The sequence below is a fragment of the Brachyistius frenatus genome, unplaced genomic scaffold, assembly GCF_029030835.1.
Source record: "Brachyistius frenatus isolate BFR_SWC_R1_liver_20210118 unplaced genomic scaffold, ASM2903083v1 Contig_141, whole genome shotgun sequence".
Lineage (NCBI taxonomy): Eukaryota > Metazoa > Chordata > Actinopteri > Embiotocidae > Brachyistius > Brachyistius frenatus.
The window spans coordinates 539,803-553,906 of NW_027210740.1; the positions used below are offsets into that span (position 1 = coordinate 539,803).

At 38.7% G+C, this 14,104-nt stretch overlaps 1 protein-coding gene across 12 annotated transcripts in view; it reads left to right on the top strand.

Moving 5' to 3' along the window:
* Positions 1–14,104, top strand: part of ptprt (protein tyrosine phosphatase receptor type T) — a 308,145-nt gene that overhangs the window by 135,025 nt on the left and 159,016 nt on the right. For all 12 annotated transcript variants that reach the window (XM_069715322.1, XM_069715324.1, XM_069715326.1 and 9 more), the window contains exons 9-10: positions 4,485–4,600; positions 5,216–5,396. In XM_069715322.1, coding sequence (XP_069571423.1) covers positions 4,485–4,600; positions 5,216–5,396 — 297 coding nt within the window. The remainder of the gene's footprint in view (positions 1–4,484; positions 4,601–5,215; positions 5,397–14,104) is intronic.

The following is a 14,104-nucleotide window of genomic DNA, read 5'->3' on the forward strand; positions in this document are numbered from 1 at the left end:
GGGTTTTTAACTTGACCTTGGATTCTAAGGAGAAGAAACAACGTTGGAAATGCATTTTAGGATTGTTAAGATTTAGCTGACAACCTTAAAAAAAAGAAAAAGAAAACGGGTATCTATGACTATAATACAATATAATACTTAGTAAAGCTGTAAAGTTAATTAAAATGATAATTGACTGGTGGAATCTCTGTCTTTTTCTTTCTTTTGAATCTACCTCCCTCTGTTTGTCCAAGTGGAAAATAGCAATCTGTTAAAAGGGGGTCCAACTGAGCATTAGCCAGATTATCTGAAAGATTATTTCCTTCATATCCAACTGTAAAACTGCTGGATTAAGCGGTTTGTGGTGATGGTTGGCGATGGGGGATTTGGTTGGCGACAGGGGATTTGGTTGGCTGCTTTTTTTTTTGGCCTGTTTCTCTCTAAAACTCTGAGCGTAAATATGATTTACTAAATGTGGTTTGATTCTTTTCTTTTTTTTCAGAATTTTTTTCATTGCAGCAAAGAGTGCTTCAGTGTATTGCTGTTCTCAGACTGGTTGCGTTATTCACTCACTAGCTCAGTGAGGAGTGAATATGTCTCTGTAATGGGAGGAATTACAGTGTGTGCTTTTCTTTTTATAGGTACATCATTTTATCTGATTGAACATACTCAATTACAGAATAGTTCACATTTGTTCTCCAGAGGAGTTTAACTCAGAAAACAGGATCCTTATCAGATTCCGTCCGCTGCAGTGTCCTCTCCCTACAACCCCGTTTCCCAAAAAAGTTGAGACGTTGTGTAAAAAATGTAAATAAAAACAATGATTTGCAAATCACGTAAACCCATATTTAAGTGAAAATAGACCAAAGACAACATCAAATGTTGAAACAGAGAAATTGTAAACGTTTTACAGTGTTGTAAAAACAAAACAGTGGTTCAAAAATTCTAAATAAGCACGTTTTTCATAAAACAATAACATTCCTCGGTTTCAACATTTTATATTTTGTCTTTGTAAATATGTGATTTGCAAATCATTGCATTCTCTTTTTATTAACGTTTTACACAGCGTCCCAACTCTTATTGGAGACGGGTTTGTACAGTGTTGAAACTACCATCAGTCTGTGGGTAAAGAGATCTGTTTAACCTTATTGTAGTGTGTGCGTGTGTATATTAATATAAAGAAAAGCAATTCAAAGTTTGTGCACTCCCCCGCTGCTGAAAACCAAATCACCTGTTCATCGTTTCCTTTTATTGTTGTATTTTCTTCTTCATCCTGATTGCTGCATGATGAGGTGTATTTTTTTTATTTTTTTTATTTTTTATTTTTTACATAGTAAAATGGAAAATGCAGCCAGTGGAACCCCTCAGTCCATTTGCATCAGCCTCAGTCAGACGTAGTTAAGTTCTTATTTTCCCCGGACAGTATGCGGGCTGTGTGAAAGCATACAGCCTGCTTTGCTGACCTGAGGATTGGGTTATACGTCAGTTATAGCAGCACCCCCCCCCCCCTCCACTGCAGCTTTCTTGGCTGCCAAATGTCAGTCTGCCACAGTCTTATCCAGGACCGGGGAGATTACTCCGTACAGGCTTCGGTCTTTTTAAGTAGAAATGGAGACTCTTCAGACCATAAACTGCCCCCGGGGGATGGGGGGGTCTAAAGTCTGCAAAGTCTCCAAACTCACAAACTCGTACGCAAACATTTGCAATGCAAAAACACTCAGAAAAAAAAAAATCACCAATGAGTACGGTCAGATTTGCAGATAAGCTAACTTGTAAGCTCCATCCTTTATGCGCCTCATGTAACTTTTCACATTCTGCAGCAGACGTATAAACAGATGTTTACATTTGTATTTAAATATATTCAGCCAAAGTCATAAAAAAAAAAAATCTGTCTTCAGACAAAACAACGGCGGAGTCCCATAGTGGGATTACATTAAAAAAAATTTAAAAAAAAGTCAGAAGACCGTCTAAATCCACCGAAGTATAGCCGCAAAATTCTCCACGGCGCTTGGAACAACCTCCGCCAAGTATGTTTAAAGAAACTATGAGCAAGAGTAGTTACAGTGAGAGAAATGTACATATTAATTGGTAAACAAACATTATTTGTGGCAATTTTTACAAGTAGTACCCCCAAAAAAACTTTGTTTAGCACACACACATACACAAACACACACCAACAAAAGAAACGGTGTCTTGTTTCCTGTCTCGGATGGCCGTTAAGATGGCTTATCCGTGGTGCCATCGTCTAATTAGCCCATTAGACTGATCTTACATTTATAGTAAGTAGCTTGTTTTAACAATCTTCTAATGCGCTCAACTGCACTCATACACGGCCTTTTGGGTTTAAAGCATGGGTAAAATTTCCTTTTAAGTCTATGAGCTTGATTAATTATTAGAGGAAGCTTCAATTTTCTTTGGCTTTTACCAAATTTAAACAGGAAATCACAACTACTTACTGACCATGAAATTGGTAAGAACTTTTTATTACTAAAGTGATTCTGAGCAATGTTAGTAGTGTGGTAAAAATGTGAAAAATGTAACTTTCCGTTCAGACATTTGAGAAGCAAAATGTTTGTAATGTTTTACACAACGTTAATGGAACAAAGCTTTACGATTAAAAGATCGGCCTCTTGGATTGAAAGGTCATCCTACCAATGCACCCAGTATCTTAATCGAGGACACTTCAGCGAGGTGAATTGGTACATTTCCCACTCGCTGGGTTTTTAACCAATACAAACAGAGACATTTAGTCATTTATCTTCTGGGTTTGACAGTGAAGAGTTTCAAAAGTTTCAAAACTCTGAGGGTGAAATCCTGCCTGAGGATTCCAAAATGATCGAATACTCTCAAATGTCACTAATTCATTGGCCGAGTTCTTCCTTCGGACAATTACAAGACATAATGAATGAGTTTGCACTTCAGTGCCGGAACTCATTTCTCCTGTGTAGTTGTCTGTGTTTTTTGTTTTCTTTCCCAGCTTTTGTAGATTGTGAGTAAAGTTTGTATTGTCAATGGAGAAGCGCAGCTATTACAGCTTCTCTAATTACTTCACTGACCCGTTTTGGTTTGCCATCGTTAGCTGATAGAAAACTGATTAGGCAGATAAAGATTGGTTTGGAACGAGCTTGTTATAAACTGCAATCTGTTGTGGTACACAAATCTGGAGATGAGCCTATAAATTATGACTGCAGCAATGTTTCAGGTAGTGTGCTGTTGTGTGTGCAGGTTGCTTTCAGCGTGTGGCTGTAGGTTGTCGGTTCGGTGTGTAAGTTCATTGTTTTTTTCGTCGTATACATGTGTGGGTACTTCTCTTACACTGGGAGGACTGATGAAATGAAGTTCCCACGATATAAATCATTACATTTTAAAATTTGGTAAGGTTAGATTAAGGTTAGGGTAAGAGTTTTGGTTAGGCAGGCGGTAGCTAGGATTAGGTTAGGTCTCCAGGAAATGGATGCGAGTCAATGTCATGTGCTCAGAGGTGATGGAAAAGCTGATTCTGTGCGTGAGTGTGTTTTTCTGTGTAAATCACGTTGACCCAAAGACGGTAACAGCCACTCCAAATGTCTGCAGATTAATATCCGGGGTCCTTTGTGGTAAATCCCGGCCTTACCGGTTTTGTCTGTAATGTCGCAGCACGGCCTAGTGGTCAGACCGGCTGTCCATTAATGAATAGATCACAGGTTGGAACCAATGAACCTGTTAACCGCCGCCGTGTCTCATCAGAGTGTCCTTGAATAAATACACTCTCTGGAAATCTGTTTCATGCCAAAATTCTGTCCTTGTAGCAATTGAGATGGGACATTTAATTGGATTTTGTTCAAGTAGCTGTTTAATATTTATCTTATTATTATTATTTAAAATGATTTATTATTTACTATGAGGAAATAAAATGCATGACGGTTACAGTCTCGTCCAAAGAAGCTCAATGAAAGGTTCATTTTAAATGTTCAGATGAGCAAAGAGTTTTCATTTGTGTATGTCATTTTAAAAGTGCTGGGGAAAGTTAAGTGGGACTTTTCTTTCACGTTACACAATAAATATTCACCGTGATGACGTGAAAAATTTACGGAAATAGGAATTTTCAATAGTTACGGCTGAGGAGATTATTGGATAAAATGGTGAAGGAAGCCTCTTACCGAAGGATTGCGGCTTCCTTTGAAATGCAAGTTTAGTTGGGTTATAACTTTTTATATTTTGATGGCACCAAAATGATCTTTACGGTGATCGAGTGTAAATTCCAAACAGTAGTTCTGTGATTTCTAGGATGCATTTTGCCGACAGGATAGAAAGATTTAGCTGTAAACTTGAAGTTTAGACCCCTGAAAACCTTCCGGTGGTCAAAGTTCAACCACTTGTTTAAGAGTATTTCCAGATACTGAAACTGTGGTTTCATGGAATCCGTAGCTCCAAAACTTTTTTTTTTTTTTGCATGGGAGCTACTGTCTCTCAATCTAAATTTTAAAATACGAACTTTTGTTTCCGTCCATCTCCCTCTCTTTCAGATCCAGTCCACGGCCCCCAAAGCGTCAACGTGGTGGACGTGAGAGCCCGCCAGCTGACGATTCAGTGGGAGACTTTTGGGTACGCGGTCACACGCTGCCACAGCTACAATCTCACGGTAAATTTTGAATTTATCTTACTACAAACTGAAAGAGAGCAAGTGACATTTCCTGGACATGAATTAATCTCCAACATGAAAGTATTATGTCTTACTATTCAGCACTGGAGGCATTTATATTAAAGAAAATGTATCTTCAGAAGGTCAACTACCAGTTAAGTGTAAATACATGTCATGTATTAGATTTTTTTTTTTTTTTTTTTTTACTTCAAATGACTCTTTGTGGCATTAAAATGTGAGAAAGAGAACAGGGGAATAACAAGCTGCTGAATTTGAATGAAATTATAATTTTTTAAAATTTTCACTGAAATATAAATTCTCACTTAAAATTGGAATTTTTTTTTTTGAAGTGAATGTCCACCTCCTTCAACGTTTAGATCCCAATATTGTATTGTAGGTTATTAACACTTTGCAATGCCACTGCTTTAAGTCCATGTAAGAATTGTGACTTTGAGTTCAGCAACACTGAATTCATTTTTTTTTCTCCACTAAGCAATTTGGTCAGAATTGCAAGGTTGCGTGTATTACAAGAGGGCAGCTGTGAATTTCTCGTAATGGTTTTCGACAAGGTTACAGTGGAATGAATGTCACGTTTCACCTTGCTGTGTTTTCCAGGTGCAGTACCAGTACGTGTTCAACCAGCAAGAGTTCGCGGCCGAAGAGTTGATCCAGACGTCGTCGCATTACACTCTGAGGGGGCTGCGGCCCTTCGTCACGGTCCGGCTGCGGCTCGTCCTCGCCAACCCCGAGGGCAGCAAGGAGAGCGAGGAGATAGTCAAACAGACAGAGGAGGACGGTGAGTCAAAAGTTACTAAATGTAACTAAAATGTTTCACAGCAAACTTTATTATAGGACAATGACATAACCAGCTGGTTCATGAAAACTTCAGCCACTCCGGTGTCTGGTGAGTCTCTCCCCGGAGAAACCCTCTGGCTCTCAGACGATGATTCATCGTACATCTCTCACAGCAGTTTGTTTCTTTCAATAAACAAAAGGAGAACAGGCCAGGTGGAGAAACTCGTACGTCTCCATGTGATGGAAGATATTATATTCCAAACAACAGGGTGTAATTAACAAGTGGATTCAGGAACAGCAGAGCGAAGATATTAGAGCATGGAGACAAAAAGGAGAACAACCACAACAAAAAGGAAATAGTATCTAGAAGTTTACGCCTTTTAATTTGGTGTCGATCTTAAGATTTCAATCAGCTGAATTTTTCATGTTCTGAAAAAAAATGGAGGATTGATAAACACTGCAGCGTAACCAATTATCACTGCAAAGTGCGTAACAGACACGCCCGTCCACTAAAGCAAAACGTGAGATAGCCACGCTTGGTGGTGTCTAGACGTGTAAGTTACACGTTTTGGCCGGTAGCGATTTTGGTAATTTGGTAATTAACCTATTGTAAGGTTTCAACTATTCTACTTACAGGAACATGTACTTGGTCTCAAGGCCTTTGTTGCAGCAGCACGGTCACATGATCCATCGTCATGTGACATTTATGTGCGTGTAAGTTTCACGCCTACAAAACGTGTATTACACATGCCGGTCCACTTCAGCAAAACGTGTAACTCTCGCGCCTCAACAGCAATTTAAGGTTTTGCTCGAGTTGGACAGGCGTGTAAATTTCACGCTTTTCCGTGATGCTGTGCTGCGCAGTTTGACTTTGTTTTTTAACAATTCTAAAATAATTTAAGATACTCCACATGTATTGAGATCACTTCTTAAGCAAAAAGAGTTAAAGTACAGACATTTATTCGCAGATGAAGAAAGAGCCTGAACGAAGGTATCGCCAATTGGAGAGCAGCTCCTTCTGATTTGTCCTAAACCCCTTTCAATAAATATAAAAAATAAAAACAATAGCAATGCGGCTGCTCACAGTGAGACGCAAAGAACTCTTAAAGTGAGTAACTGAAGCGACGAATGCGACCGCCATAAGGAAACAGAACAGTCACAAGTGATCTATACTCACTCAGGTTTGAACCTCGCAACATCCAAAAGTTTGCCCTCGAGCAGGATAAGCTACATATACGGGTCACGCTGACATGCATTATTAGCGCCTCGAATATAACTCGTAAACGTTTTGTATTATCTGAAAGCAGCCACATTTTAAACTCCTGTTTCCTTTCCAGAGGGCTCCATGTTCTCCTCAATCAGAACGGAGCGTATGCCCTCATCACCGCCGCTAATAATTCATTGATGCTTCGCATTCCTCTCAACAACGTGCCCGCGATAAACCGGAATAACTCGATTTCCATTAGAGCAACGCCCGATAAGTGGGATAAAAAAAAAACAACAACAACAACATTGTTATAAAGATCCCAAATCTCTCATCTCTCTCCCACATTCCTCGGGGCTCGCTCTTCTTCTCCTGACATCAGAACTAATATCCTTGGAATTTAGCTTCTGGGGAACATCCGCATCTCAGCCTGAGATTTCCTACCTTTACAAGCTGAAAACACACACACACACACACACACACACACACACACACACACACACACACACACACACACACACACACACACACACACACACACACACACACACACACACAGCGAGTTGCCTAAGCCCTTTAAAGAAAGCTAACATGACTGGGGAGTAACAGTTGCTTTGGGGGGGTAGGAGGCAAAAGAAAAAAAAATAGCCTTAATTGTTTTGTTCTTAATTGTTTTTTATTTAACCATCGTTAATCTCCTGGTTGTAATTCAGTAATTAGGGAACAGAACAGCAATTGTTCACACGGAGGCTAATTGCTGTTTGTACGGTAATGGCTTTATAGAGCCGGGGCTCCTGGAAACGAAGCAGCTTCTCTCTCTCTCTCACACACACAAACATATAGAGGGATTTTCTCTTACTTTTTTTTTTTTTTTTTAATCTGGTTGATAAAAATGGAAATAAACTTTAACCTATGTTTAGGGGTGAAATGAGGGATTTGCAATTAAGATATGAAATTACTTTTCTCTCGCTCACAAGGACTCATCTTTCCCCAGTTTACAACGGTAATCTCCGAGTGAGAAGCCTCTCAGGTTTTAATCATGTCTCTCCTAATTGTTTTACCGACCGGATTTACAACATATTAACACGCGCGCACACACACACACACACACACACACACACACACACACACACACACACACACACACACACACACACACACACACACACACACACACACACACACACACACACACACAAACAGTCCAACCCAAACCACGCTAAAGTCAAGAAGCCTTTGGCTATCTCGCTGTGTGGCAACCAGCATTGTTAATTTAACACATCCATTATGGTAGAAAACTGGGCTTCTATCTTGGCTCCATACCGTTTAGAGACTCTCCTTGTTTACTCTAGAAATTCTACTTCATGCCATCGCAATGTTTATAGCCTGAACATTTTACCAAAAAAAAAAAAAAAAGTTGACTTATCTAAAGAAATATACAAGTTAAAGTGTAAAAATAGCTAAATCACATTAAAGTTTGACTGTCAAGAATGTATAGCGTCTCACTGTTGATGATTTTTTTTTTTACCATTAAACAAAAAAAATTTACGAAATAAATGTAATAAACCAAAATGGGAATTATGACAAAATATATAACCGATGAATAAAAAACTTAAATGATGAGCACAGATCTGCTCCTGGTTAGCACGAGTTTCCTCCACCGCCTATAAATATCTCTTGTTTTAGAAGTTGATTCTGCCACTTGACCTTTTGTGCTTACTGTGAGTTACTGTTTCTGGTAGATTAAGCACGTAAGTATAAACAAGTAAGCAGTGCGTTTTCACACTTCACATCTCGATATAGGAGAATAAGTCCTTAAGCTACCTCCACTGGAAGCAAAACACCAAAACATTTCTACGATTCAACTCAAAGTCAATAAAATATTCGTCAAAAAAAAAAAATCAATCTAAAATCAACATCAGTGCCTAAATTAACTCTTAAAACACAATTTAACAGAATGATAACGGTTGTATATCGAATTGGAAAAAAAAAAAAAAAAAAGAGTGAGGTCGGTACGTTGGCTTTTATCCGTCCTTTTGTATGTGTGTGTACTTTAAGTTTGTTTTCCTTTCTTGTTCTCTCTGCAATTTGAAGCCACACACACACACACAAACAAACACACACACACACACACACACACACACACACACACACACACACACACACACACACACACACACACACACATAGACTTGCCTCAGAGACAAATGTCATGTCCACTTATTGTACACACCAGCCCATTAAGCTAACGATGAAACACCTATCTGTCAGGTGGCTGTCAGGTCAGCTCAATACCACGGCTTTACTGCCAGGCCTCTTATTTATCAAACGGGGTGCCAGAGGAAGTGAAGCGAGGCTGTCTCAACCTTTCTTTCTCCAAAAAGAATTATGTTACGCAACTGTCTCGCATTAGCAAAACTTGTGTAGTATCATTAAAATACCCTTTAAAAGAAGACAACGTGTTAAACCTTCCTCGGAGTCCTGATTGCTTCCCAATGACTCCGTCTCCCTATGAGTGAACCGGAATCACCATGACAACGTAGACTTCAAGGCTCAGTTACGAAACCCAAATAAAACAGAGTCTAGATTTGTATTATTTAGTTAAACTTTTGCGTACGTGAGGATAGACGACCAAGACAAGCAGTCCCTGTTGGCAACATTTGTGGACGAGGATTGGTGTGGAACACGCTGAGCAAATATTCGCCTTCTTTGCATTGAAGGTTTTTAGGTTTTAAATGCATCTATTACTATGTAGTCCGCAGCTATTGGCTTGTGTTGTCAAAGAGTACTTTTAAAATCAAAAATACAATGCAATTGCAATTTCAAACAAATTAAAGTTGTGTTTGCATTTCCTTTACGCACTAAAAGGCAATTTGTATATCCTTGAAATCTATCAAATGTTCCTTACACATAAGCCATTTTGCATATTTTACATCATTATATACTCATTTGTTTTCTGAAGTCATGAGTAAATCGCGGTGAAATAATTAATGAAATTTAAAGGCCATAGAATCTGTTGAATTTACAGTGAAGAAAAACAGAAGGGTTGAATGTTATTCTAAGACAGCGATAATACCGTGTAGCCGACTACATATGTGTTTACCATGACATACGATACAACGACCAAAGACGGTGGCTCGAGTTGTTTTTTATCTGTCAGGCTTTGCCATGCTTAAAGTGCTTCTCAAAGACAAACAGCAGATATTATACAAACCGATCTCAAATCCCTGTGTTTATATCCTTATAAACACCCCCAGCACTGATAAAGAGAAAAAAAAATGATCCCCTTATTCAGAGGGCAATGACAGTCAAATGAGATTTACTAATCCTGTTATCGTCGAAGCGCAGGGTCTTCCCTAAGATCACAGTCGAAGGAAAAACAACAATAACCGACATCCGCTTTGTTTTTGTTTGTTTTAGTGTTTTAGTTCTCCAGAGCTGTCACTTTTAGAAAAGACAATTTAATCGAAGTGCATTAGCGGTTGTAGAAGTGTGCTCACTATCTGTGCACTTTAAATCATTTCAATCATTTGTTTGGTCGACATATGAGCATAAAATATTGTAAAAAGAGGTTTGAAATGAAAATAATAATAATAAAAGATTCACCTTTATTGACTAAACCCTACCAAATTGAGTTCAGGTTAAAAAGAATAATATACTAATATATCAAAAACCTGCTGGTTGCCACCTATTCTTTACGGCAATAATTACATATTTACTACAGAAATCATACTGTGTGAAATTTGAACGTCAAATGAAAGATTTTTAAAGCTTTTATAACCAAAGAGCAGCTTTCAAAACAATATTATTGCTTTCATACATTTCCGAATGGTCGCAAATTGTAACAACTAATACAAATCTGCCCTATAATCCTGATATCGAAATGTGACATTTAATCCATCCAAGATGTGCGTATTTGTTTCGAGGGAAGATGAACCTGTACCGTAATGAAATCTTGAACAACACGAAGAATGACTTAGTGAAAATAAAGATGGATTACTCTGTGTTTTTACATGTGAACATGAGCCAGAATGAAGTCTTTTATCCCAAATTGAGATTTGAAAAGGAAAATATGTCATATCTAAAAAAAAAAAAAAATGACATTATGGCAGTAGAGTGTATTAAAATAGATGAGGGGGGTTTTAAACACCATGCATGTGCATTTACAAAATGACTTCACAATAAGTTAACTCACCAATCATACAGATGATGTGCTATTTCTATACATAGTACTGTGGAGTTTAGTTATCATGAGTGTCTGCAGACAGGTGCAGAATAAGAATTGTAATGATGACATTGAAGACTGGGCAATGTCAGAATTTTTTTTTTATACTATCTGGTATTTTAAAAAAAGTTGTTATTGGCTTCTAAATTTCAATACCAAGGCTACATCTACATCCAATGACATATTTGTTTTAGAAGAAAATTGGTATCGCTGGTATAAAACCGTTTTAAAAAAAATGCTGTTTCCAATTTCACACACCAATTCTTCAAGTCACTGTTTATAAATAATATCAGTTGTGAAACTTAAAAACTAGTCACATAGAAGATATGAATGCTTATTGTTTTTTATGAACCGTACGCTAACTTAGAAAAATAAGCTTCGGCATCGCAGAAGTGGAGTAAAGAAACGTCTATTTTTTGCTGGATTACGACGTGTTTACTTCAATCTTAAAATATCACGTAATGCAAATAGTCCCCAAATCACGAATAAACATCTTTTTTTTGCTTTTTACTTTTGCAAATAGCTGCAACAAAATCATATAAACAACCAGGTCTGCTGCTTACTGAAATAAAGAGAGCCAAAGACACGAAAGCCAGAGAGGAAACACAGATTCATCCTATGCCAGTAAAGATAATTTGAACTGAACTGAGAATTCAAGCGAGGGGTTAAAGAGACAGAAAACTAGGAAGCGGAAAAGAAAGGAGGAAAAAAAAGAAAAGAAAACGGAGTCGGAGAGAGCGAGGGAGAGACAGGCATGTTGAAGAGAGAGCTGCTGGCATAATAAAGCAGGCCGTTCATTGTGCAGCACGATGGAAGTTAATCAAGTTATGATTAATGTGTTACATCTGCCGTTATCTTTTCAATGAAGCCTGTTTTCTTCTGTCTCAGTCTCCGAGGTGCACGCACGCACACGCACACGCACACACACACACACACACACACACACACACACACACACACACACACACACACACACACACACACACACACACACACACACACACACACACACACACACACACACACATATGTCAGGGTGCACGCAGTGACTCATAGAAGGCTCAGACTATACACACAAACAGATCCACACAAACCAAACAAAACCAACCACCCAGATATTCACCGAAATGTAGGTAGACACTGTGCAACATGGAAGATGAAAGTGCACACACAAACACAAACGCACGCAGAAGTGAGTGATAAGGCGTTGAATAAAAATGGCAGCATCTAATTGCATTTCTTTGTTAGGGGTAATTTGATACGCTCCACAGGCTGGGGCCCGTAATCAACACCTTGGAATTACTAATCAAAATATTCTTCTGTTAGACTTCTATGACAGTTTGTTCGTGTGCGTTTGAGTGCGTCTGTTCCCGCGTTGCGCCTCCATAAACCGCGACTCACCGCGGTTCACGACGGGGTTTTGATTTTGTTTTTTTGTTTTATTATTCTGTCAAAGGATGTTTTTCTATAATTTCCTCAATTCAAGTGTGTCTTTTTACAGTGTTCTGCTCTGTGGGCCTTGAAGGTAAACAACTTTTCACGGTGTTGGTGTCTTTGTTTCTGTAACAGTTCAAATGCTGGAAACTGTTGATAAGGAAAGACTGTAAAATATGAAATAATACAAAAACATAGCGGTGTCCGCTTTAACATTAAGTCACGCCGGCTGTCTCTCATTGACCCTCTCAATTGTACACATACTACGTGCAACGGTACATACTTTGCAAAGGTATCTGCAGTATATACTAAAAGCAAAAAAAAAGAAATAGTATGCGATTTGGAACAAAGGGTAAGTCAATAAGTCTATAAATATAGACTCAAATAAACTGTGGAATTAAAAAAAAAAAGAATAAAAATAGCTTAAAATTTTGAAATTTGGTCTGAATTCTTTGAATCTTAGGCCGTGCCAGAGTTTCATGGCTTGAAAAAGTTGCAAGAGTTCTTTGAAACTCTGGAGGTCATCCTTAAAGCTGTTGACATTTTCAAGAAAAATGGGTGACGGCACCCCAATTCTCGGACGTAAAAGGGAAATGCTGTGGCGCATCCGTCTTCTTTGTTCGATTCAATTTGAGGCTGGAAACGTCTGAACTTCCCGAGGTGTTTTTAAAAAAAAAAAAAAAAGCTTTTATTTCTGTGTTACGTTTCAGGCATTTAGCTGAAAGTGACTGCCACTGCGAAACGACATTTCTGTTGACTTACGCTAGCCGTAGTCGTTGATTAATAACCTGAACCCAACCCTTAACTACTCTGATCCTAAATCTAACCTTTAACCAGGACTTCATACTAAAATCCAATGATTTATGTTATGGAAAAATAGCTTTTTTTTTAATTCCCAAAATGAGCCCGTTTAAACATATTAATGTCCCCAATATGTAAGTAACAAGTACACACACACACACACACACACACACACACACACACACACACACACACACACACACACACACACACACACACACACACACACACACACAAATGCACACTCGTAAACACACACATGCATCTTAGCACATTTGCAGTCAGTGGCCCCCCCCCCTTGCTTTCTTCCCCCTTACCCCCATCTCCTCTCCCCCTCCCCCCTCCCATGGCGCTGTTTGTCTCTTTCTCCTTAACATTTAGAACAATTCACACCTGTCAGTGTGCGTTTCGTGCACTTTGTGTCTCAGTATTGTGTGTGACTGCATGTGCCTGTGTTTATGTGTGTGTGTGTGTGTGTGTGTGTGTGTGTGTGTGTGTGTGTGTGTGTGTGTGTGTGTGTGTGTGTGTGTGTGTGTGTGTGTGTGTGTGTGTGTGTGTGTTTTTTACCATTTGACAGCTTCACTCCCAGACGAGGTGTCTGACACCTCTTCTTCTTCAGTCGGCATACTTTGGTGCAGACGTGTGAAAGCACGTGTCATTGCTGAAAACACACACAAACACGTGAACACTGTTGTTACCAGGTAGAGTTTACTACCATGAGGAAAGTGTGTGTGTCTGTTTGCATGAATAGGAGGAGAGATGTGTAGCGCCGCCACTGCTCGGCATCTCATGATACGCCAGTAATCCTCCCAGCGATTATTTTTTTTTGTGTGCTAAATGCCAGCTCTGGGATGTTGACAGTAATTATCTACAAACAAATAAATATTTGGGCATACTTTGTTCTTTTCTTTCTTTTTTTACTCTTTTTACACGCTGGATTTGAGATGTGCTGCATATGTTGGGAAAACGTTTAAGTTTTTATTCAGTCACATTGTTCTTATTTTATCCATTATAGTCCACACCCTACATAAATAGTCCAACAAAT